The sequence below is a fragment of the Pleurodeles waltl genome, chromosome 9 (assembly GCF_031143425.1).
Source record: "Pleurodeles waltl isolate 20211129_DDA chromosome 9, aPleWal1.hap1.20221129, whole genome shotgun sequence".
NCBI lineage: Eukaryota > Metazoa > Chordata > Amphibia > Caudata > Salamandridae > Pleurodeles > Pleurodeles waltl.
In genome coordinates this window covers 866,053,964-866,081,095 of record NC_090448.1, presented here as the reverse complement: position 1 = coordinate 866,081,095, position 27,132 = coordinate 866,053,964, and the positions used below count along the sequence as shown (strand labels likewise).

Here is a 27,132-nt window from a genome sequence, read left to right as displayed (position 1 = left end):
ACAGGGTTACCCCATTGATGCTTGATGTTGGTGATTTTATCTGGCATGGCAAACGCCGCTGGGTGGCACTGGCGAAACTGTACCTGCCAATCGATAGGGGCATCCTGGGGGCTCCCAATTTTGAACACTACTATCTCACTCCCAGCTGTAGTGGGTGGCACAGTGATTTGCTGAATGCAACCTTGACAACACAGTAAGACCGACATCTCTGTGGAATTTGGAGTGCCTGCTACATCTTTTTCACTCACTTCCCCATTCCACCCATGTGACTGCTGTCCATGGTACTGTAGTTTTTTCATCACTACATACGTCTCACTAACACATAAGTGTTGTATTCCCCTTTGTTGCCACTGCTCGGCACATCAAGTAGGTGCACACATCACAATGACAGCTATAGCCCCCTTGCTATAGCTGTCATTGTGGGCCTCCATACCCTAGGCAACCTCTTTTCTGATAATGAACACATTCCATTTAGTGAACTACGGAACCAATCTGGATTTCCACACCTAGGAAATTCCTCACTTATAACTCATCATTGATACGTTGAGAGCGCACTGGGGGACACTGCAGCCTGAGCCAAACACCCATCAGGTGCTCCATCAGCTACATTTGTTGGGTGCAAGGAGCCACCTGGTCACATGGTTTACCTAAGCGAGGCGCAAACACACCTGTTTGTCCCTCCCAATGATCCGTGACCAGTAGAATGGGAATTTGTGAGGGTCAATAAAAGTAATACACAATGGGCGGTGAGATTGGCCTACCTGCCACTGTCTCACGAACACACCTTTCAAGCTAGTACAGTTCTATGTCCTGCATAGAACGTACCTTACCCCTGCGAAGATCAATCAGTTCTTCCATCATGTAGATGCTTCCTGTCTCCATTGCCTGCTTGAGGATGTAGATTTCAGACACAAGTTCTGGTAGTGCCCTCAACTGTCAGATTACTGGATGTCTGTAACTGTCCGTCCCTCCCACATTACTGAGGTTCCCCCACTACGCACTTAGGACATATGCAACCTTGGCCTGTTTAAACGCACAAAGAGAAACAAGGCTTTCAATAAACTCCTTGACTTAGCACTCCTTTCAGCCACGAGGGAAATCATCCGTTCTTGGATACTGTGCATAATGCCATTGCCATACGTTCTTGGAAATCAAAACGTCCCCCTCAGCCATTTGCAGTGGGCTCACTGGACGGAGGTATGGGAGATGGCTGAGAGCGCAGCCTTACACTCTGAGGATCTACGAGGCCTCTGGAAATATCCTTTCTGACAGCACTGGGACACTGCTTGAAGCCTTTGTATCTGGGGGACACTCCACTGACCCTCTACTGATAGATCAGCCAACTGTATCTGCTAGCGTGGAAACATCTCCATTCGCCTGTGCCCTTGGTCACTTGCATAATATAGCCTTACTTGACTGTTCATAACTGCAAGCAACAACTTTCCCCCACCCTTCGTCCCCTCACGAGGTTCTGTCAATTGTGTATGTATAACACAAAATCAGTAACTTTTTAGGTCGAGCATAGCAGCATGCAAGTGCTGCTCTTCTCAAAATGTTGTAATCTATTCGGTGGGCTTTAACCACACTCATCACTTACATTGGTTCCCGGCGACCCCACCCCCCCAACCACAGACACAATCGCTATCACAGGTGCAGAGCGCTTCCTCATTACCCTCTGGACTCCTGTGAATAATATCACAGCCAGTCTGTAGGAATGAGGCAAGAGCACTCCCAAAATGGCAGCTTGTTGTGTCCTCTGTCCTGCAGTGACAGGCCTGGTAGGGTTACTGTGACACCTGCCATACATCCAATACACTCCAAACCAAAACACATAGGTAAAATAAATTGTCATTTACAACACCAATAGCTCCAACTCTCACAAATGCGAGACCTATTGCATTGCAAATGCTTGTTATGTGTTCCCTGGTTCTGGTTTTGTTTGCATATTTCGACGGGAGTTGGTACTGTTTGTGCATTGTTAAGGAATGCATGTATTATGTATACCGTCAAACTGGCTCTCTCTTTTCTATGACTAAATGTGATATACTGCTATGGTAACGGTATTGTTTCTAAAAATGCTCAATAGGAAGATGTTAAAAAAAACATAAGGGGCTAGTGGCTCACACGGACTGATGTATGCTAGTGGTAGAAAACTGTATATCATGCAAAGCCTTGCCCCAGGATATTTGATAACGCTACCCACATTCCCTTGACGATCATGCTATTTCTGGAAGGTCAAAAATTGTAACCTGTTTCATTCACTGGGTCGCCATTTTACCGACCTTAAATTAATGCTCAAAGAAAAATAAAAGACGCTATTTTGCGCTCAATCTTAAATCGGTCTTCGCTCGACTTTGGAGGTGTTTTTGACCTTACTTAATAGAAGTCAATTTAAATATTTCACTACATGGTGTGCGAGTCACTGCTAACTTCACCTGTTTCTACAACAACGTACAAACAAAACAGTAGATCGATTACGGATGAGGAAAGTTCTCATCTCTGGCACAAAGGCAGTTTGGGATCGTGACTGCCAGCCTCGAGTAACGTGAAAAAAACGGGCCTTGACATAGTACGCTTATGATAGAGGCCTTTGACAAAGAACATGGTGAGAGTGTTTACCTCAATTATTTATACAAGTTTTCTTAAAGTTAATCATTTCATCTAGGCAAGATGGGCGTTCCGCAGAACTCTAATTTCCATAGTATTTTTAACAGATGTATGTGGTTTGCAATATTATTTCTATGAACCGGATTTCAACACGTTTTGTGATTCTCCGGGAGCACGCTTCTATTCATTCAAACTCAGCCTTAACAAAAGATCAGGAAATCTGAAGTCGTACTTCTAAGAACTCATAACTAAATCAAGTGCTGCATCGTGTAATGATCCATGTATAGCATTCTGTCAAAGGATGGGGCTAAAATGTTGCAGTTCTTATTGAATTCAGAGTTCTTCACTGTAAAAGTAAAAATAAAAGTCACCCAGCACTTTCAGGCACAGAACATCCCCTCATAAATTCCTGAGATAGGAAACACTTCCCTATTTCCAAAACACAATAAAACTGGACAATAATGTGCCTATTGTAGAAAAAGGTAAATCTACCAACAGTTCAGGGGGAAGCTCATACTATCACCAGCTGCAGAAAAGCAAATGACCTCTGCAGAAGGAGAAGACAACCTCCTCCCCACAGGGTTAGCCCATAAAGACACTATCCTACAAAAGTCACCAACCATGTTAAGAGTCAATACTAACTAAATTTTCAGTCAAAGGTTATCCTACCAAATATCCATTAAATACCATCCTACCAGGAAATGCAGAAATAGACCATCTTGTCATAAATCATACATTGAATATATGTCAGACAGGTCATTCTGTATTAAAATGAGAAAAAATGTAATCATCCTGCCAGCTTTTCCAGATACTGACCAAGTTAAAAAATATGACCATCTAAGTGTCAACTGCAAAGACAAATCACCTGTAGGAAAACGGGTTATCAGTTGAACAGGGTGCTCACCCCCTTCGAGAAATGATCAAAGCCCTTGTCAGAGTGAACAACAAAAGTAACTGAAAAAACCTGTGCTTAATCCACTTGTAGCTCGGCACAAAGCAGCCAGGCTTAACTTGGAGGCAATACTGTATATTTATACAGCACTCAAACGGAAATAAAGTGAAAACACAACACAACAAGGATATCAAATCAACTTAGAACACGCATTGGCAAAGCCAATAGCTCTCACCTATACAAGAGCTACTGGCTTTGGCGATGTGTTTTGCCATGTTGTATGCAAGTATGGCTGCTGTTTAGTATAGCTAAAAGTTAGTGGCATGGAGGAGGGAGGAGAGTCTAAGAGTGGATTTGTCAACGTGTCATACAGTAGATTCGGGGTAGTACAGTGTTGTAGAGTTGAGTAGCACCGAGACAGTCCTGATTGCAGCCACAGATTACATCAGAGCTCTCCTGGACCGTGGGGAAATAGCAGTCTTCATCCTTCTGGACCTGGAGCCCAAAAGATCAGTCTTTAACCGTTCATCTCACAGCCCAAGAAGATCATCTGTGTAGCCCCCCAAGGATCACCCCTCAGTCCAATCCTCTTCAACACCTACATGACCCCCTGGCCATCACCATCAGATCACACAGACTTGACATCATCTCCTACACCAACACACAGCTCATCCTCTCACCGTCCGAAGATCCCTCCACCATAAAAACTAACTTCCACAGATGCATGACAAACAAGGCGGACTGGATGAAGGAAAACTGTCTCAAACTCAACACCGAAAAAGCGTAGGTCCTCCTCTTTTGGAACAACACCTCGCGGTGGACTGACACATGGTGGCCCGCAGAGCTCAGCACACGCCCCACCCCAACAGACCATGCCTGCAACCCCGGCATCACCCAGCATAAAAAGCTACCCATAAAGAAACAAGTGCAGTCTCATCTACCTGCTTCCACACCCTTCGCCTGCTCTGAAAGATCTTCAGGCAGCTGCCAGCAGACACAAGAAGGACGGTCATGTAGGTTTTCATCACCAGTAGACTGGACTACAGAAATAGGCTCTATGTTGGAAATCACAGCATGCCTCCTGATGAGTCTACAAACAATACAGAACTCAGCAGCAAGACTCATACTCGACCTCCCCAGAAGGACCCAAATCACACCCCATCTCAAAAAACTATACTGGCTCCCGATTCAGAAGAGATGCCAGTTCAAGATGCTGACCCACGCCTACAAGGCCCTGCACAACAAAAGTCCAGCATTCATCAACAAACGCCTAACCTTCCACCAACCGACCAGACCCCTCTAATCAGCTTCCCTTTCTGTCACAGAACCCCCACGGCTCCATTGGGCCAACAGCACAAGACGCTCCTTCTTGCATCTGTCAGCCAAGGCTTGGAACAACCTTCCCCTGCACCTCAGGACCGCACCATCACTCCAGCTATTCAGAAGAGAACTAAATACCTGGATATTCAAATGATCATTCCTCCACGCAGCAGCATACTTCCCCAGCGCCTCAAGACCCTCTCAGGTGATTTTCCATGCTCTACAAATGTTTGATTGATTTACTGAGTATAGGGGAGTAGATTTCAGTTGTTCAGTGGCAGAGAGTTTTGTAGGGTTGAGTGGAGTTGTAGGGTGGATTGGATTGGAGTAGAGTGGGATAGATTCAGCTGGTGTTGATTGGAGTCAGTGGATCGGGTGAGGTGGACTGAAATGGGGCGAGGGCGAATGGATTGGGTGGGTTGGATTGAGGCGGGTGGTTTAGATTGGAGTGATAGGACTGAATTGGAACAGGGTGGATTGGTTTGGAGTGGGATGTATTAGATTGGGATGGAGTGGGGTGGATTGGAGTGGGGTGTACTGGGGATTTGAAATGGGTGGACTGGATTGGATTGGGGTGGGTTGGATGGACTGACTGGATTGGAGTGGGGTGGACTGAATTGGAATGGGGTCGTTGGACTGGGTTAGAGTGGGGTGGACTGGAGTGAGCGGGGAGGAGTGGGATGGGGTGAAGTGCAGGGTGGATTGAAATGAGGTGGGGTGGATTGGATTAGGGTGTGGTGGTCTGCAGTGGGATGGATTGGATTGCAGTGGGATGGGGTGGATTGGATTTGAGTGGGGTGTGATCGATTGATTTGGGGAGGGTTGGCGTGGGGCAGATTGCATTGCTTTGGGGTGACTTGGGTTTGGTTGGACTGGAGTGGGTGGGATGGATTAATTGGATAGGCCTGGACTGGGGTGGATTGTATTGGAATGGGGTGGAGTTGGGTTGCTTTGGTGGATTGGAGTGAGGTGGATGGAGTAGCAGTGGATTTAATTTGAGTGGGATGGATTGGAGTGAGTGGACTGGTCGGATTGGAGTGGTGTGGGCTGTATTGGAGTAGGGTGGGTTGGACAGGAGTGGGGTGAGATGGATTGGAGTTGGGGAGATAAAGTGGGTTGGATTCGAGTGGAGTGGATTGGAGTGGGGTGGGGTGGAAGGGACTGGGTGGGGTGGATATGATTGGGTGAGGTAGATTGGACTAGGTTGGATTGAATTCGAGTGGAGTGTACTGGATTGGAGTGGTGTGGATTGGACTGGAGTAGGGTGGGGTGGACTGGATGGATTGGAGTGGGGTGGACTGAACTGGGATGGGGTGGACTGTACTGGGGTAGAGTGGGATGGACTGGAGTAGAGTGGGGATGATTGGAGTGGGCTGGGTTGAAGTGTAGGGTGGATTGAAATGAGGTGGGGTGGACTGGATTGGGGTGTGGTGGTCTGCAGTGGGATGGATTGGATCGAAGTGGGATGGGGTGGATTGGAGTGGGGTGTGTTCGATTGGATTTGGGTGGATTGGAATGGGGTGGACTGCAGTAAATTGGGGTGGACTGGAGTGGGGGTGGATTGGAGTTGAGTGGATTGGGTTGGACTGGAGTGGGTGAGGTGGATTAATTGGAGATGGGTGAACTGCAGTGGGGTGGACTGTATTGGGGTGGAGTTGGGTTGTGTGAGTGGATTGAAGTTAGGTGGATTGAGTAGCAGTAGACTTGATTTGAGTGTGGTGGATTGGAATGGATGGATTGGTTGGATAGGAGTGGTGTGGGTTGTATAGGAGTAGGGTGGACTGGGCAGGAGTAGGGTGAGATGAAGTGGGGTGGGTTGGACTGGGGTGGATTGGACTGGAGTGGATTGGGGTGGGGTGAATATGATTGGATGAGGTGCATTGGATTGGAGTTTGGTAGACTGGACTGGGCTGGATTGGATTGGTGTGAGGTGGACTTGATTGTAGGGGGCTGGTAACTGTGTTGGATTGGAGTGGGGTGAAGTGGGATGAAGTGGGGTGTGTTGGATAGGAGTGGGGCAGATTGTTTTGGATTGGATCAGTGCTTGATCCCACATCCAGATAGAGGAACGGAAATAATGTCAGGCCTGAAGTGATGAATTAGGAGGCTGTAAAGCAGCGTGCGGGCAGGCCAATAAATGGTGAGTGGCATGAGGGCTCCAAGTCCTTTACTGTACACAACAGAGTCTCGCAAGTGAGACGCATTTGCTAGCGCATGCACTCGCAGACTCAACCCTTAAAAGGACATTTTAATAAATAAAATGATACCAACAAACATAATAATCTAATCAGTAGAACCAGAGTTATGAGTTTTAAAATTTAAGGTGAAACTAAAGCCAAAAAAGACCAAAGCGCCAACTGCAAGTATGTGATTGTGCTGGACCAGAACAAGGTTAAATGTTAAGTTCAACAGCGATGGAATACTGGTTGGGCAAAGGACAGGCTGTGTGCCACCTTTTGTCCTTGGTGCAGGGGGTGCACGGTGCTGCGATGCAAGGCTCTGCACAGCCCTGGGCCAGGTCCATCAAGCTACCATTCAGGAGCTGTGTTGTGCTCTAATGTGAGGCCCTGCATCATTCTGCCACACTGCTTCAGATCTGATGAAACCTTCCCTTGAAGAGGACGGAGTACACTCTGACTCCAATAGAGGGTCCACGGCTTTGAAGACAGCACTTGGGTGGTCAGGACTCACTCCTACAGAAGCCAGCAGGAGGGTGCAGGTTAGGTACCGTTAGGTGAGGTCATTTTGAAAGACAGAGAATCCTCTGAAAGCTTATTGTGTCTCTGGCTCAAACAGGAAGTCAGCTAATTAACTCTTGAAGTCTCTTCTGGGGTCCTGGGTTTAAAGCTATCAGGTCCAGTCTTCCTTCTTCAGACAGCATGGCAGTCTTTCCTCCAGATCTTTTCAGGTCGAGGAGTGTTCTGATTTCAGGTTCCAGGGATGCCACTTTTCATACCCAGTGCCAGCCCGTGGGTGGGGGACAACACTTTTGTCTAATCCTTAAACTAGTTCTGGTAAGTTCTTCTCTATTGCCCCTGGGTTTGGCTCCACCCTGTCTAGTAAAAGAAAGGGCAGGCAGGCATGTGAGCTGCATTTGCCAGAAAGAGGGTAGGCATCTTCTGAAGTCAGAAAAGGGCCAGGGAAAGCCCTTAGACTACCATTTGAAGCTTAGAAAGGGTCTGGGTACAACCCCCTGGCCATTCTGTTTAGGAGAGGAGCATCCTTACCTACATCCAGGTCCTTTGCCAGCTGTCTAGGAGGAATATGCATTGCAACACAGATGAGCCATTAACAGTCATGTGACCATGGACACTGGCAGAAAGGCACATTTGGTTTAAGCAGAAAAATGCCAACTTTCTAAAAACAGCATTTTTAAAATAGTAATTTAAAATCAAACTTCATACTACTAAGGAGGATTTTAAATTGCAATGAGTGTAGTATTTTCATAGCTGTTCCCATACTGAAGTTATCACTTATTAAATGTAATAAGAGAAACCAGTGTTACGCTATCGAAGATTAGCCTTTCCAGAACAAAGAATAACTTTCGGGGTTTTCACTGCCAGGACGTGTAAAACTTTATTACACATGTCCTTCCTTTTATAAATACAATGCACTCTGCCCTATAACCTTTCAGAGCTTACCTTATGTGTCACTTATAAGTATTAAAAAGGAAGGTTTAAGTCTTGCAAATGGTTTATTTTGCCAGATCGAAATTACAGTTTTACCACTGCACACACAGGCTGCGATGGCAGGCCTGAGACATGTTTTACCTTTGTAATTTAGTGGGCAGCACAATGAGGGCTGCAGCCCACTAATTACAGGTGCTGGGTACCTGTACGACCATATACTAGGGACTTATATGTAAATTAAATGCAACAGTAAGGGGTGTTCCAATTTTACCTTGTTTGGAAGGGAGAACACATGCATTTTCTGACTGGTTAGCAGGTGTAAAGCGTGCAGAGTACTAAAACCAAAAAAATGGGCTCTGCAAAAATGGGGTAGAGATTACTACACAAAGGATGACCATTTTCAACACCACCCTTCCCCAAATTCAACTGAATGGTTCATGGGATCATGCTTTTGGTTTGTTCTATGATGCACATCCGTCAACTGGCTACACCTCCATTGTTCTATTCAGCCAATATCTAGTTCTAAATGGTCTGTCTCCTTCTTTGTCAGTCAGATGCTTTATGCCCAGAGCATCTAAACGAAAAATCTGTACTTGCAGAGCAAGGCAAGGTGAAATAAATGAACCAAGAGCAGCACTCTCAATTCTGATACGAGAAACGTCCACACCATCAAACATAGACTCATTTTCAGAGGTAGAAGGGCTTTACAATTACAGAAATACTTCTGTCTATATTTTGAACTGTCACAACCAAGACAAACATCAAAGAGTGTAAATAAAACAACTTCTAGTAACGGACTTAAAGGCTTACTCTTCTGAAAAAAGTATCCAATGATTTCCAGGGCATCTCAACATTTTAGCTGTGGCTCACAATCATAGCAGAGGAAATAGTATTTTTTATGGAGCAACAGTACTCTTTTCTTTTCACTTAGCCAGGACCCATATTCTTCCTAAGCTCACTATATTGTCATATGAACCTCCTTCACACCCTCGGAACAAACTGCTGCTTGGTAATATCTACCCAGGCCTCATGTCCTCTTGGACTAACGTTGCTCTAAACAATTGTTCCGGATGGTGTCTCAGGTACAGTAAGTGGGATACCACATAACAAATAATTAAAATAGGTTATATTAAAATATTGCAATCTATGGAGACAATGCCAAGGGAAAGTAAACACAATGAACAACAAACAAGAGATAGTTAATTTGTTTACTCATTTTATATCTGAGAAGTACCAGTCTTGAATGAACCTCTCATCTCCACTAAAGCCGATGACAGTATAAATCTTCAAACTAAATTTTGATATTGGAACTGTCCTTTCCTGCCTCTTTTACAACAGATTCTTTCCTTTGTGTCTTTATGAAGTGTTTTCTAGCCCGATTTTGTATGAGTAAAGGAGAAGAATGCAGTAGATTTGGACCCCTACTTAAATTATTATTTGGGCCAAATCACTTCCTTTGTCTTGGGTACGCATCATGATTGGGCATGTGGCAAATCTTGTACGTACATGCAGGCCCAGAATTCAGTTATAAAGAGAATGAGATAGCTGATCAAAATGCTTTGTGAGTGATTAGTTTTGCACACTGAAACAGAGTTATTAGTCCCTATTCCTTACCTTCAAGAACACAATCTATGCAGCACATTAGACTAGATGCTATAAATAATTGTCAGAAGTAGAAAACCCAAATGCATTTATGATCAAGCTTTTTTGCTGATTAAAGAGTGGCATGTCCCACATTCAGTTCTGATTAATAGTGAGTTTCGTATGAAGAACAAGGTGGCACTTGTAGTATATACACCACTGTACAGCTTGCATGCTGGTGAGTTTGGTATTGACTGTTTACATAGAATTCAGGTTAGCATATTTTAGATTTAAAACTTGAAGACAGTCAGCAATAATAGAACTATTAGCCAAGCATTCTATACCATGATGTTGTACAGCTTTGTGCTTTAACCTCTTTGCCCTTAGACCAACTGATGAACAGATGGTCACTAGGGGTTTTGTCAGTGAAAGAGGGTTGTTACAATGGGTTTCCGGTTGTGTTTTGAAGGCTCGGTAGCAGGTCCGTGTGAGAAGCAAGAAGGTAACAAGCACCACAAGTGATATCTTAGAACTGAATAACAACTCCCCCAATTTGAGCTGTATCTTTATCTGTTTGAACTGCTAGAGTGGCAGTAGCATCTTGGACATGGAGAACAAAGATTTGGACAGCCCACTCTGAAAATGATTTACGTAACCTTTTTTCAATTGGCTTCAAGCAGATTCACATTTCCTTTAAATAGGATTATGACTCAGTACCTGGAATAAGAGAAATTACCTTAAAGTCCGACAACAGGCATGTTGGTCAATCTGCTAATGCTTGTAAAATACTACATTGTTCCAAGGGGGAGCCACCCCATCCTTTCCTTGTAAGAGTCCTTAGACTTGACTACAATTCCCACATCTAAACAGTTTGTGAAATGAGTGCCTATTGCAATGGGATGTGCCCCAGCAGTACGCCCAGATTTTATTTGTGCTTTTCTGATTGCCCGTTTTTTTGGACATTTTACTGTGGGTGTTCCTCCCTAACGGTTTCTCACCCATGGCAATCATATGGTAAACGGACTGCGCATGTTTACCGCCAGTGTCTCTCTTTTAAACTAAGGCCGCCACGATGCAGCGAGTGTATGAGGCACTTAGCTAGTTACATGTGAACACGTGTGCACTTGTGTGCGGGCTGGCGTAGGAGACAACTGTCATGTGCAGACCTGTAACAGCTTGGAGCAATGGGGACTCTGCAGGGATACATATTCACCTGAGGATAGCGTACACTATTAGGGAAAGCCAGCGTGTCTTACTGTTGTATCTATAGTGACACTCCATTATAGACATAGGGAGGGAACTGCCTTAGAATGTAGTTTCCCTTCCCCTTGGCCTACAAAGACCTCTGACATCTTGAATTGGAGTGTAACATGCGAGAAAACCAAATCTGTAACTTACAACATGTTTACTACATCTTGCAGGTCAGTCAAGGGTTTTCATGTTTTCCTGGCTCAGTTCAAGATCAGAGCCCAGGCCTTTTGTCACTCTGCAATGCCCAAGTCCAGTGAACAAAGGAGAGTGCCCAGACAACTGGAGCCAACCCACCAGACGGCTCTAGCGCAGTGAGCCAGGAGGACCAGCTTTTGGAGGTCTGCATTGCTTTGGAGGTGAGGAAGGTTACTGCCCCTGATGGATAGAGTTCACCGACAGGAGTAAAATGAGCCTAGAATTGTCCTGATCGGCCCAATGGGCCAGAGTTATGGCATTTTAGAGTTTGGTGACTTTTGACCTACTTTCCAGCCTCGAATCACATGGGGCTCTGCTGCTTGGTAAATAATTTCCACCGAGGTGGACCAGGGCCCAAAGAATGACACAAGCAAGTTGGATTTACCCTCATGGGGGAGACGGCGTGCGTGGGATCCTCTCCTCTTGTTCCTATCTCATCCAGGGACTCCATCCCCCACGCAGATTTATGACAAAGCAGACCAGAACCCCCTCCCTGGACCCCCAGAATCTCAAGAATGCAGGGAAGTGCCATCATGCTTCCCCACTAAGCCAGGAAGGGCCTAGGATCCGATCCCTGGGCTCTGGGATGCCACGGGAGGCAGCCTCTACAACTCACATCTGCCCGCTGGAGTGGGCAGACACACAGAAGCTCGGCTGGCTCCTTTGGTAGCACACAATAGGGCTGCCAAACCAGGGAACAGACAAGGGCAGCCAGGGGTTGAGCTACCTATGCTGCCCCGCCACAATAGCAAGCTCTGGGGTGCCAGAGTGGGACCAGACACTCCACTTACACACACCCCACCTCCCCCCAGTTAAAAGAGAAATACTGTGCGAAACCACTCAGGAAGGAGAACAACCAAAATAAAATCAACGCTCCTCTCCCCGGCTCAGCGGGAGAGCCAATACTATGATATTTACTGATGGAGACTTGCCGAATAATGCTTTGTGGTGTCTTTTACTTTACTTCCATTTTCATCCATATCTCAGCGTGTGGCGGTCCTAGGAAGAGGGACCACCACCAAATTGTCCAGTGTGATGTGCTCTTTCTCCTTATGTCATATTCTAGGACTCCACCCTAAGTTGGGTGGAACCCCAAAACCATTACCATTCCCATTCCCATGGGTCAAGGAGTTTCAAAGCTCTCTCATGACTACAGCTTTTGTTCTACAGCCAGGAGTAGTTCACTCCCTAAGGGCCTTGTATATGATAATATTCTGGAAGGCCTACAAATGTGTCATGTACTGTTCATGTGGTTATGCCCACTAGTGGCTGATTGTATAGGTGCACTGGAATTATTTTTATCCAGCTGTTTTCATGTGGTTAAACCCTCTAAGGGCTGATTGTATAGGTACACTATAATAGTTTATCACCATGCTAGTTTACTGGGATGCCCTTTTGGGATTTTTCGAATCATGACAGTCTAATGTCCAGTCTAATGTCCAGTCCATGAAAGAATGCACAAAAACTGAGTTACTTCCTGATAAAGGTTTTATTGGGTTTTCAGGATGATTACATAAGTTTTATTGATACATCCTTATCACACCTATGCCAATGATTTATGCCAGACTAATATGGTTATTACACAGTGACTGTTGAAACTCACCTGATAAGTTAGAGTGAACCCTCTGGTGGGGGGAGGCGGGGGGTCACTAGTGACCACACAATATCATCTATGGTATGTTTTATTCACCAATGTGTAGTTGTAAATTACTGCATAATATTTAGTATTGTGAGCATAATAAATGTACTTCTTTTTCTAAAGAAAAAGTACTGACTAGACAATCATTTTTGAGTGTTATTATTGAGTGTCAGTGATTACTAGCCCCCACCACATCCCTTGAGTAGGCCTTCAACTGCTCTGCCTTGCTATCATCCTGTGAGAGCCAAGCGCTACAATGGGATGTTCGGCTCCCACTGAGGACAACTGAGGAACTATTACTTGTGCTGGCCACACAATAGCCTATTACCAACAGTGCCCTCTAATAGGCAGTATGTTAGAAAGACAAAATTGTGAGTTGTTTTCAAAGAAAAATTAACAGATAAAAAACATTTTATGAGAAGTTGCTTACATTTAATGCTCGTGGTCATACTCTTGGGAACTGAACAGTCCACAGCAGCTAAATAAATAAAAACAAGAACCGTTATTGATACTAAGTCAGCTCACTTTGAATGGCAGTTTGCCAAATTAACAGAAATGTAGCTTGATAAATAATACAGCCAGATTACCATTGTTAATAAACTGGGCATAGACACAAAGCCATACACATACTCATAAATTAGGATATGTCATAATTTAAGAATGTTTGGCTAATTTACAAACTCCACCAGATCAAGAGGGGGGGGTGTGGTAGTTTGATAGTGAAAGGTATGCTGTAGGAATGCTGTGCATGGGACTGATGTCATACCTGATGTCAGATGGAGTGTTGGGACGAGGGGATTCTAGGAGAGTGAAGGGACCGGTTGATGGAAGGCTGCTTTGCTGGATCGTGGATAAGGTACTTCAAATAAAAGAACCTACTTCACATCTATTTGGAATTCATCTTTATTACATTTGGCGACGAGCTGGACGACATTTTCTGGAGTACCTTAACACCTGGATTAATGAAAACCTTTTTATCTACACATCATACGTCATCTATGTTGAATAGCTTCCTCGTTTTCATTTTACAAACTATCCTGCTAACTGTCACAGTGGTGAGCATTATAATTTTTCTTCGTGTTCTCTGGCATCCGTTTGTTTTTATGTACATAATTTATTTTCAAAAGCGCAAACAGTGCTGTTTAATTTTGAAAAGAAAAGAAGAAAAGAAAACATTCCATGCGCGTGCAGCACAGCGCGAGCATTGTTCAAGTAACACGCGCTAATAAAGCAATCTCGTGCACAGGCAGCGTGGAAGGATTACGTTCTTTGTCAAGTTTCTACTTTGATCCCTGTTAAGAACGTGACTGCGGGCGTGCAGAATATACAAAAATTATCGATCGCGCACCATATTGCGCACCGCATTTTGAAAATCCGGCAACGTTAATATAATGCTGCATTTTCATAATACCACGAGCAGAGTAAACATTTTGCACATTACCTAAGTGTACAGATTACAGATTTGGCTCATTCTGTAAACGATTTACAAGAATATTATTCTTACCTTTTCTTCACCGGTGACATTTACAGTTTCCTCTTCTAAGAGTGATCTTAACCATGAAACAAGGGCAAGTTCCATTAGAAAATAAACCAGAAGTTTTCCAACTACATAAAGATGTGTAGAAATACAAAATAAAATAAAAAAATAAAAAAAATATTTACATATTTACATATTTACATACCAAATATGCAGAATATTTCACCTCCACCATTTTTCCTAACGGTGCCAGGGGAACCGCCTATCAAGTGGTCCAAATGGAAGAAAACTTTCCTTCATTATTCTAGGGTGTGTGGCACAAATTTATCAAACGAAAGAAAGACGGCAATCCTGATGCATAGTTTAGGATGTGAGGGTCAGGAAATTTTCGAGACTCTACCAGATACTGGCGATGAAGGAACCGATTTAAATGAATTTGACTTGTGTTTAAAAAAATTAGATCTACACTTTCTACCAAAAGTTAGCACAATCTTAGAAAGATATCACTTTGGGATGAGATAACAAAGGCCAGGAGAGACAATTGAGGAATATATAACGGCGTTAAGGAAGTTAGCATCTACGTGCAAATTTGGAGCATCAGTTGAGGAACGTATCAGAGACCAGTTCATGTTAAGATGTTTGAGCGACAAAGTAAGACAGGAATTGTGGAGCAAGGATGACCCACCTCTTCATGAAGTAATCGTTCTAGCTAAAAGAGTGGAGCACACACTAGCGTGTGTTGAAGAATTGGAAAAAGGCAGAAGCTGTGCGATTAACAAAATCACTGCAAGAAAAGAGAATCACATGAAAGAAGTAGATGGTGTGAAAGGAGAGGAGAAAGTCATTGTACAAGAACCGTGGTCTAGGTTCAGGGACATGAAGTGCTATCGTTGTGGCAACAATGGACATTATGCATCATATAAGAAATGCCCAGCAATTAATATGACTTGTAGGCTATGCAACAAAAAAGGACATTTTGCCAAATGTTGTAAGTCATCAAAAAACCAATTGGCAGTAAAGGTTGTGGAAGATTGCATCCTATCTGTTTCTACTACTAATACTCAGAAGAAAAACTATCCTAAAGATGTGGTTACAATTTTAGGAATAAGCAGTGAAGTACTGTTTGATTCAGGGGCTTGGTTGACACTGTTATCAAGTGAAGTTTTTGATGAACTAATCAGTCAAAAAGTTAACCTAAAAGAACCCGATGTTATTCCGGGTGCCTATGGGGGACAAAGTATTGATTTGAGAGGGTATTTTGAATCGGACATTACATTCAAAACAAACACAATTCATGGGAAAATCTATGTCCCAGTCAAAGGAGATAGTGTCCTGAGTTGGCCCCATCAAAGAGATCTAAATATCATTTTGGATGCTAATTCTTCTACTCCGGTCATGATCAAAGATGATTTCATTGATAATCTCAGGAATATCTGCACAGTTTCTTTAGACAATTTGGATCCTCCTAAATTTATAAAAGAATACAGTGATGTGTTCAATGATAAACTGGGTTGTTTAAAGCACTATGTTCATCGCATAAGAGTAAAGGAAGGATCAATCCCTGTTGTAGCAAAAGTGAGACAGATTCCCATCTCTATGAAACAAGATGTGGAGAATGAAATAAAAAGGCTGTGTGAAGAAGAAATAATTGAACCAGTGGAAGCTTCTGAATGGGTTTCTCCAATAGTAGTGGCGCGCAAACAGACAGGAGAGATCAGATTATGTGTGGATTTGAGGAATCTGAACAAATGTGTTGTAAGTGACCAATTTCCTTTGCCGAATATAACTGAAATGGTCACGTTACTGCATGGGTCAAAGTTTTTCAGTAAGCTTGATTTGACGTCGGCCTATCATCAGGTCAAGTTGCATGAAGACTAGAAAAATTATACAACCTTCATCACACCTTTCGGAACCTACAGATTTATAAGGATGCCGTTTGGTTTGGTTTCCGCTGCGGCAGTATTTCAAAGAGTCATGCATAATTTGTTTGGGTCTGAACCTGGAGTTAAGTTTTTCCAGGATGACATTTTGATTCATGGGCAGACGGAAGCAGAACATGAGTTGAGAGTCAGGAAGGTTCTTACAATTTTGAGGAAGCATGGTTTGACCCTAAAACTTAAGAAATGCTCCTTCTGTAGAACTGAAATTGACTATTTGGGCCACAAAATAACCTCAGATGGAGTGTATCCAAAGGAAGATCTAGTGGAAAATATTTTGAAGTTGCGTGATCCGGAAAAAAAAGAAGAACTTTTGTCATTCCTTGGTATGGTAGAATTCCATGCCAAATTTTTGCCAAATTTAGCATCTAAAACAATGCACATGCGTAAATTGCTAAAGAAGGGTTGTGAGTTTGTGTGGGATGATGTTTGTAAGGAAGAATTTGAAAGTTTAAAGAGAGAGTTATCGAGTGTTGAGAGTTTGAAATCATTTGATCCAGGAAGAGAGTGTGTTGTAATGACAGATGCAAGTATGAAGGGTCTTGGTGCTGTTCTATTGCAAGAAGCAGAAAAGGGTGTGCTCGAACCTATTGTATATTGTTCAAGAACTTTGCGAGGGGCTGAAGTCAACTACTCCACTATTGAGAAGGAGTCTTTGAGTGTTCATTGGGCAATTAACAAACTGAGGAATTTTGTATGGGGAAAGAGTTTTCAGGTTTTCACCGATCATAAACCTTTAGTGGAAGTGTTCGTGAACAAAGGTCTTGACACCATATCCAGCAGAATTAGTAGGTGGGTTGTTAGTTTGCAAGATTTTGAGGTATGTTATGTTCCAGGGTCTACCAACAGGATGGCGGATTGCTTGTCTAGACTCTGTACAGTAACAGAAGAGAATGAAAGTAGAGTCATGGAGGATGATGTTAGTGTATGTAGTATAACGGAAGGAATTGTAGGACGAGAAGAGTGGGTAAAGGCGATGGAAGAAGACTCTGTGTTACAGTGGGTATGCAGTAGTCTCTGTAATGGTTGGAACATGAATATGAAGCGTAAGGGGGAGTTAGAAAGTTATTGGAAGATAAAAGATGAACTGTCGGTGGAGGGAGGTGTACTTTTGCGTGGCTCAAGATTGGTAGTTCCAGCAATTTTGAGGGAGAGAATAATGGAGTTGGGACATGAAGGACACCAAGGGATGAGCAAAACGAAAGCGAGAATTCGCCTCAATTATTGGTGGCCTGGTATGGACATCATGATTGAAAGGAAAATCAGAAACTGTATAGATTGTTGCAACAGTGACAAAGTTTACAAAGTAAGAGTACCACCTATGGGTCTTAGGGAAAGTGTCGCACAAGCCCTGGGATGTTGTAGCTGTAGATGTGGTTGGACCCATTCATGCGAGAGGTGGGTGCAGTTATATTTTAGTGTTAATTGATCAATTTTCTAGGTGGGCGGAGATGTGTATTAGTTGCAGTATGGAGACTCAGAATTTTGGACTTTTTGAGTGAGATCTTTGGTCGTGCAGGGTATCCTAATGCCATTGTCACTGATAATGGTCCTCAACTTGTGTCAAGAGAGATGGAAAAATATCTTAAGGAAAGGGGAATAGAACACAAAAAGTGTTCGTTATATCATCCTCAGGGAAATGGCACTGTGGAGAGGTTCAATAAAAGTGTGAAGGAGTGTATACAATTGGAGATTGCGGCAAATAGAAATTGGAAGGAAGGTCTTAAGAATTTTTTACATGCATACAGGTTGACGCCTCACAGTACCACAGGTAAAGTTCCGTTTGAATTGTTTAAAGGACGCAGAGCTAACACTTTGTTAGCACCTGCGTGGGTAAGTTATGGGAAAAATGAGGGTGTGTTCTGGAGAGACGTGAGAGAGAAGAATGAACAAGAAAAGAAATGTGTTCAAAGAAGAAAAGAGTACTAGGATATGATAATAAGAAAAACACATGTGTAATTGATGTAAAAGTTGGGGATAAAGTTTTAGTTAAACAACCAATGCTGTATAAAAGTGGAAGCAAATATTTAGGTCCTTTTGAAGTTGTTAAGTTGTTCGGAAATGCTGTGAAAGTCAAAGATGGAAGAGTATGGAATCTCAATCGTGTGGTGATTTCAAAGAAATTTTCATGAGTTTATATATCAGTTTGCAGTGAATTTCTTATATTTACTATTTTATCTAGTTTGTTATGTCTGGGTTTAAGTATTATTTTCTTTTATATATTTATTGTTTTTTTCTTCAGGGGGAAGGTGTGTGGTAGTTTGATAGTGAAAGGTATGCTGTAGGAATGCTGTGCATGGGACTGATGTCATACCTGATGTCAGATGGAGTGTTGGGACGAGGGGATTCTAGGAGAGTGAAGGGACCGGTTGATGGAAGGCTGCTTTGCTGGATCGTGGATAAGGTACTTCAAATAAAAGAACCTACTTCACATCTATTTGGAATTCATCTTTATTACAGGGGGGGGGGGGGGCAGAAGCAAAACAAAGCTTCCTCTTGGTTTCCATACAACTACCTTAGACATCAACAAGAATGGAGCCTCTCCATATAGATCACCAGGGTTCTCCCAAGATGATATTTAAGACCCTTGGGAGCCATTTTCTACCAATTATATTCTCCTTTTGGTGTACTGAAGGCTGATAGCATAATCATTTGGCCTTATGTTCGTACCTCTAACCAGGAGGGACTGTCACCATTGGTCATGGAGATTTGTTGGGATCTGTGAGAAAGTGCAGTGAAAATGACAAAAGTAACTTAAAATTACCTTTATGCAAGACAAAGTTTTGATGTATTATGACTGGAATAAGGTAAGAATAAAAACTGTGGTTATGATTGGAACAAATTACTTGCCCTTCACACCAACTGGACTAGTCAACATGTTTCAGCCTATTTGCGCCGAATAGTGGGTCAATGGTTTTCTTCGGGACCCTTTATTAAATAGATCCCACATAACCAAGAAAGGAAGTGTGGAGGGAAGCCCAAGTTTCGGCCTTACAAATGTCAGCCACTGGAACACCCCTAGCCAAGGCTGAAGTGGCAGACTTAGCCCCGGTGGAATGGGTCCTATTACAACAGGAGGATCCTTCTTTGCCAAAGAATAACAGATTTTAATACAAAGAATGACCCACCTGGGCAGCGTTCTTTTATGGACGGCCTTGCCTTTCCTCTGCCCAACATAGCCAATGAAGAGTTGATCGTCCCCTCGAAATTTTCTGGTCCTTTCAATATAAAAGCTTAAAGCCCTCTTTGGGTCAAGCCGATGCAGTCTCTCCTCCTCTTTCGATGGATGGGGAGGAGAGTAAAAGGACGAGAGTGTGATGGATTGCCCCATATGAAAGGGAGTAACTACCTTTGGTAGGAAAGCAGCCCTGGTTCTCGACACCACCTTGTCTGCATGAAAGGATGTGAAAGGGGGTTTTACACTAAGAGCCTGAAGCTCACTCGCACGCCTAGCAGACATGATGGCTGTGAGGAACACTGGTCTTTAAAACCAAAAACCTTAATGGGCAAGAATGCAAAGGTTCAAAAGGTGAACCCATCAGAAAAGTGAGAACCAAATTCAACTCCCACTGGAGGCATAACAAAAGGAGTGGGAGGAAACCTATTAGTTAGTCCTTTTAAAACCTTACAATTATAGGGGACTTAAACAAGGAAGGTTGGTCAGGAAGGCACAGAAAGGCCGACAGTGCTGATAAATAGCCCTTGTTAGTTGCAACTGCACAACCCTTTTGCAATAAGGACAATGCAAATAATAAGATATCTGACAAATGGGGTCGTACAGGATCAATTTGCTTCTCTCCACACCAGTCAACAAACTTTGCCCATCTGTCAGCATAGATAGACTTGGTGGAGTGTCGCCTGGCCGATAAAATAACGTCCACCACTTCTGGCGGGAGAGAAAAGGAACTCAGATTGCCCCATTGAATCTCCAGGCATGAAGGTGCAAGCTCTGGAGGTGGGGGTGTAAAACCTGCCCTTGCGACTGCGAGAGGAGGTCTGCCCTGTGAGGGAGACGGAGCGGAAGGAACAGTGAAAGCTGGAGAAGATCTGTGTACCACACCCTTCTCGGCCAATCCAGAGCTATTAAGATGACTTGGGCCTGGTGTTGGCGAATCTTCCTCAAATCCTGAGGAATCAAGGGTATGGAAGGAAACGCGTAAAGCAACTGGCCGTTCCAGGACATCTGAAACGCATCCCCCAACGCTACTTGCACCGGACACTGGAGGCTGTAAAACGACAGGCAGTGCGCGTTCTCCCGAGTGGCAAACAGTTCAACCTGAGGAAACCCCCTCATCTGGAAGATGTAATGGATCAGGTCTGGATGGAGCCGCCACTCTTGATTGGCCAAGAACTGCCGACTGAGACTGTCCGCGCGCACGTTCAGAACTTCAGCCAGATGGTTTGCTACCAAGCAAATTTGATGGTCCTGAACCCAGGACCAGAGCCGCAGAGCCTCTTTGCAGAGAAGGCACAACCCTACTTCTCCCTGCTTGTTTATATACCACATCACGGTAGTGTTGTCGGTCAGGACCTGGACCGACTGACCGTGAAGGTAAGGGAAGGGAGGAAGACCTCGAGAGCCAGACATCGCCCGCAATTCCAACAGATTGATATAAAACATCTGTTCCACTGGAGACCAATGACCTTTGACCTCCAGGTCCCCAGATGAGCTCCCCACCCCAGAGTGGAGGCATCCGTTATAACCGTGGCCACTGGAGGCGGTAGTGAATACGGCCTTCCTTGGGAAAGGTTGCCGTCCACAGCCCACCACTACAGGTCCGCTGCAGTGTCTCTGGAGATCGGTATTGACTCGGAGATCCTCTTTGTGCTGAAAGCACTGCCTGCAGAGGCACCACTGAAGAGCCCTCATATGCCAGCGTGCATGAGTGACCAACAACATGCAAGAAGCGAACAGACAGAGCAGACGTAGGACCTTGAGGACTGTAACAACCGCTCCATTTCGAAACATTGGAATCAACGCCTGAATGTCCCGAATCCGCTGAGGCGGAGGAAAGGCCCGATCCAAAGTTGTGTCCAGTACTGCCCTTATGAACAGGAGGCACTGAGAGGGCTCAGGTAAGATTTGGGCACATTTATTGAAAAGCCCAGATCGAACAACAACTGTGTTGTCATCCGCAGGTGAAGCAACACGAGCTCTGGAGATTTGGCTTTGGTAAACCAATCGTCCAGGTAAGGGAATACCGCTATTCCCTTCCTCCTGAGACTTGCTGCAACCACCGCCATCACCTTTGTGAAGACTCGAGGTGCGGAAGTAAGACCAAACGGAAGGACTGCAAACTGGTGGTGCTGCGACCCCACCACAAACCGGAGATACTTCCTGTGTGACTTCAGAATAGGGATATGAAAGTAAGCATCCTGTAAGTCGACCGACACCATAAAAATCCTCTTTGTTCAACGCCTGAAGCACCTGCGCTAGAGTCAGCATTTTGAATTTCTCCTGTTTGAGGAACCAATTCAAAACCCTCAGGTTCAGGATAGGCCTCAAACGACCATTGTTCTTGGGAATCAGGAAATATCTTGAATAACAACCCTGACCCCTTTCCTGCTCTGGAACCAACTCCACTGCACCTTTTGATAAAAGGACTAGAACTTCCTGCTGTAACAACAGGAGATGATCTTCTGTGCAAAAGGATGGGTGGGTAGGAGAGGGAGGGGGAAAACTCCCGAAAAGGACGGGCATAACCCTTCCCTTCAATATTGGAGGCCCCAGGAGTCTAATGTGATTAACTCCCACCTGCGGAAAAATGAAATAACCTCCCCCCTACAGGAGAAACATGAGACACAATCGGCGGAGAATTAAGGCTGCTTTCCTTGCTGCATCCCCCGGAGGAAGAGGAACAGGCAGGGTGCTGCTGGGTCGCCCCTCTTGTTCTAACTCTATAGGATCTATAGGGTAGACTTGAAGGTTGCTGGCCTACCGGCTGGGGTCTCCCACGAAGGAAGCTCCTTGCCTGAACCCCCTAAACCTCCTAAAGGATCTGAATGGGGTGGCAGTGGAAGCCTGCAGGCCCAAGGACTTGGCAGTAGCCCTACTCTCCTTAAAGCGCTCTAATGCAGAGTCAGCTTTAGCCCCAAACAATTTGTCCCCATCAAAAGGCAGGTCCAAGAGGGTCGGGAACCCAGAAGACCTCAACCACGCATGTCTTCTGGTGACAATGGAAGTGCCCATTGCTCTGGCCACAGAATCTGTAGTGTCCAGTCCCGACTGTATAACCTGTATAGCTGCAGCCTGAGAATCCAACAGGAGTCCCTGCATCTCCAAAGGCAGATCCAGCAGCACAGCCTTGGACGCGTCCATCACAGCATGTATGTATCTGCCCAAAACACAAGTCGCATTGGCAGATTTGAAGGCCATGCTACATGAAGAAAAGGTATTTTTGGCAGATTGCTCCATCCTCTTGGATTCCCGGTCTGAAGGCGTGCCAGGTAAGGAACCAGGAGCCAAATGATACAAGCATGAAGCCTGTAACACCAAATTCTCCGGAGTTGGATGTTTCAACAGGAAACCCGGGTCCCCCAGAGCCACTCTATACCTCCTTGCAACCGATCTGCTAACAGCAGACGAAGTCACAGGCTTCTTCCAAACTTCCAGAATAGGCTCCGTAAGAGCATCATTAAAAGGTAAAAGTGGCTCTGAGGCAGGATGGAGGACCTCAGTTAAGATATTTGTCTTACCCTCTGCAGATGGTAGTGGGAGGTCCAGAAAATCTGCTGCCTTCCTTACCACAGAATGAAAAGAGGCTGCCTCCTCTGTAAACTCCCCAGGAGAGGCTAGATCCCACTCAGGGGAAGTATCTAGACCATTTGCAGAGTCCAAACCCTGATAGTCCCCAGGGGTTTCAGCAATTTCTCTTTCCTCCAGGAGTTGCCTCTGATACTCTTGCTCCTCTAAAGGTCTGAGAGCCTTTCTCCTTGACCTTAACCTGGCCTCTATTCTCGGTGTAGACATGGAACCCACCGACGTCGAAGATCTTGGCTGACGTGGACCAGGAGACATACCTACGCTCCATCGGATGCCAGAGCCGAATCCATCAGCGCCGAGGACACCTGGGCCCGCTTCATCGGCGTAGAATGAGCAAAGGTGCTCCGGGCGACACCAACGGTATTGGCGCCGGCGCTGGATCAACACCTTCCGCAGGGCAAAAGGGCATAAACTGCACCAGTCTATATGGAGCCGAAGCGCCTATTGAAAAGGCCAATGGACCTGTGGGACCAGCCGGTGCACCACCAGGGGCCACAGAATTGAAGACTAATGAAATTGAGGACTAATCTCCCACGTCGCACAATGGCGACTTGATGGAGACCTCGATCGGGACCGAACTCTATCCGAATGACGCCGGGAATCATGCCGACGACGTTTCTTGTGTGACCTCGAGGATTTTTCAGAAGAAGACCTACGATGACTCCTATGCTTCTGCTTTTCCTTCGCGTTGGCCAAAAAAAGTTTGGCTTCCTGTTCCTTGAGCACCTTTGGGTTCATCCTCTGGCATGAACCACACTCCTCCACATCGTGCTCAGAACTCAAGCACCACAGGCAGTCATTGTGAGGATCCATCACCGACATGCGTCCCCCGCAATCCAGACAAGGCTTGAATCTGGATTTTCGAGGAGGAGACATTGTACCCTACAATTAACACCTTCGGTGACAGTAACTCCCAAAAGCTAGGAAAAAAACGTTATGCTTCGAAGGCACGGAAAAAAGGGAACTGACGTCAGTACACCGACAAGGACTTCTTATTGCCACGATGAAGTCAGACGGAGTCGCATGTGAGTCTGGCAATTGTGACTCCTCGGTGAAGTAGAGAGCTGGGAAGAAAAAAATTCTGTTGAATGCTGGCGCATGGGGAGAATTCATAATGTGAGGAGTCCACGGGTAGTTCTATCTATCAGAAATCGCCATGTCTAGCGTCTGTTAGAGGAATTGTTTCCTGTGAATATTTATTATTCTTTGTGCAATCTTTTACAAGTGTATCTGCAGGGGATTTCGGGTCATCGAGAGTTGTGCAGCCACAGAGGGTGCAAACACAGAGGTATATGTTAAGTCATGATAATTTTAAAGGGCCTTCGCAGGTGATGAGCCCTTTTTAAAGTTTTTATTTTCTACCAAATCAGGTGCTAGATGGTTGTTCTGTCTTGTGATGCCCCGCTGGTCTCAGAGAGGATGGCTGAGGTGCTAGTGGAACACAACTTATTTTCTGGGTGCTTTTGATTATCACAGTGGGTTGCTGGACTGTAGTCTGCAACACAGGACAGGTGCTGGGCTACATAGTGATAATGGACCACTACTCAAAGTGCTGCGAGAGGTCAAACATTCTGGTCTGACGCCTGCAAATTTGGTCACTTGCTGAAGGGTGCAGTATACTCCATGTTCAGGGGATCTCAAGAATGGCAGGCCACCTTCGGGTGCTACACTGGTGTCACACTTTAGTCTGCAATACCATACTTCTTGAGCACGCATCTCAAATTCATAAGTTTCTTAATATCAGTCTGAACAGTGGTAAAGCACTTCAGGTCTTGGTCTGACTCAGCATCTCAAAATGCCTCACAGCAGGATAGGCATAACTGGACTCAGGATCCAGCAGAGCAAACATCTTAAGCTCTCAAGGTAGTCTGCCTCCTTCAGCAGAGGTTACCAGCAGATATCTTCTCTTTAGTTCTACGGGTACATTTCTTCCCCTCAAAAGAGACAACCGAGAATTCTGTATATGATTCTCTTGTCCCGTTATAGGGGTGTGCAGAACTTCTTCAATTAAAAGGTGAACACTGGGTATGCTGAAGAGACAAGTTTATATCGAGTTCTGTGGCATGTTGGCCAGTCCAACTATCAATTAAAAAAATTAGACCCAAACTAGTGTGGTGAACCAATGAACACCCTCCTCCAAAATGAGGACTCAAAACATGCAGCTGCAATTGTCTTTGAAGTCTCCAATATTGGTCCCCACCTCACATGTACCCATGCACTCTTCCAAACACTTGACATACAATCAGGACAATGACGTGGACCACTCATCACATACTACATGGTTTTACCATGGAGTGCAGGAAGGCAGCCTCCAATATTGGGTTCAAGTAACATGATATATACCCCAATACTGTAAACATATGCTACTAACTATTAGTGTAAGGCCAAATAAACCCATTGTTTCAGTCTGAAACACAGGATGAACAATTGAAATTAATTTTGTTGACACTGAACCCATTTTCAATTGCTGCTCTCTTGTGAGTGCTCTTTGAAGTAGAATGCTTCCTTTTTATGGGTCGAACACAAAGTGCTCCGTCCATTCTGTAATCTCTCTTTGGGCTTTAAACCACACCCATGCCACGTCAGTCACTTACATTGGTTTGTGGGCTTGCCTTTTAAAATCCGCTTGCTTACATTTGTAAAAGGCATGCATACGTCATGCCTTTTCCGGTGTTTAGCCCACCTACACAGCACAGGTAAAGTACCAAAAACATACGAGGCTCGATGTTTTCAGCCTGGAGTCCGGACTACTTTATCTGTTTATTTTACACGCAGAACGATCGCGTTGCGTTTTTTTTTTTTGCTTTACAACGCTAATAGCTCTAACTCGAACAAATGCAACACCCGTTAAATTCAAAATGCTTGTTCTATCTTTGAAGCCGAGTTAGATCAATTCTAGTTTTGCAACAAGATCCATAAATACTGATGGCTCTAAGATCACTTGTCTGATAAGTCAAAAAAGATAAACGCGTCTGTGTTTCTTACCAGAATTTGGAGTGAAACTGGCACATAAAAATGATTATTGCACTGTGTAAAGTTCTTTGTTGAAGTAAAGGTAAGTTTGTCTCATTAACCTACAAAATTAATATAATGGCTAGTCGATACCGTTAACATAAAAATCAACTACCTTATCTGTCATCACACCCAAAAAACGACATCAAAGGTATAAAAAAAAAAAAGCAATGAGAAGAATCTGGACAGTCTGACTTTGTTGAACTCCCTAGGTATGTATGGCTTTGCGCTTTGCACTCTGAAGACAAAGATCAAACAATATGATGGTACAGAGCTCCTTTGCGTGCATATATTTTTACCTCTGGCTGAAAGGATTTTACGGTAGTGGGACACCATGTGGTCACGAATCCGGTATTGGTCACTCAAGCGGCCAGAAGAGCCAGTGCAAAAAGCTAGAACAACAAACATACTTCATTATAATAAACCACAAAACAACCTGCATAAAACTGCACACAAGATAGTTCTACAAATAGCAATTACAAAACAGTTTAATTTATTTTATTTTTTTTCTTGGAAAGGAATCATACAGCGAACATACTCTTACATCACTTTACATTGAATAAAAAAAATTCAAACCAACAAGAAATAAACATTAGGAGAAAAGTGCCCCCTAAATAAATAATGGGAAGCAGAACAACCCGACTAGTCCAGACGGGGAGAAATTTCCAAAAATTGAAATTGAATTGGGGGGAAATAGTCTGATTTTAATTTGAACATTAATCATTATGAGCCAGAATCCAGTCCTGGAATGACCCCCATATTGCCTTCCCTTTCCTCCTAGCATGTTTCCCCTTACGTTCATACAATGCCATCTCCAAATCATATACAG

At 44.3% G+C, this 27,132-nt stretch overlaps 1 protein-coding gene across 2 annotated transcripts in view; it reads right to left on the bottom strand.

Moving 5' to 3' along the window:
* SPATA7 (spermatogenesis associated 7) overlaps nucleotides 1–27,132 on the bottom strand; it is a 408,620-nt gene that overhangs the window by 301,378 nt on the left and 80,110 nt on the right. For both annotated transcript variants that reach the window (XM_069208136.1, XM_069208137.1), the window contains exons 4-5: nucleotides 26,603–26,695; nucleotides 13,545–13,592 (exon numbers count right to left, since the gene is read on the bottom strand). In XM_069208136.1, the coding sequence (XP_069064237.1) occupies nucleotides 13,545–13,592; nucleotides 26,603–26,695 (141 nt within the window). The remainder of the gene's footprint in view (nucleotides 1–13,544; nucleotides 13,593–26,602; nucleotides 26,696–27,132) is intronic.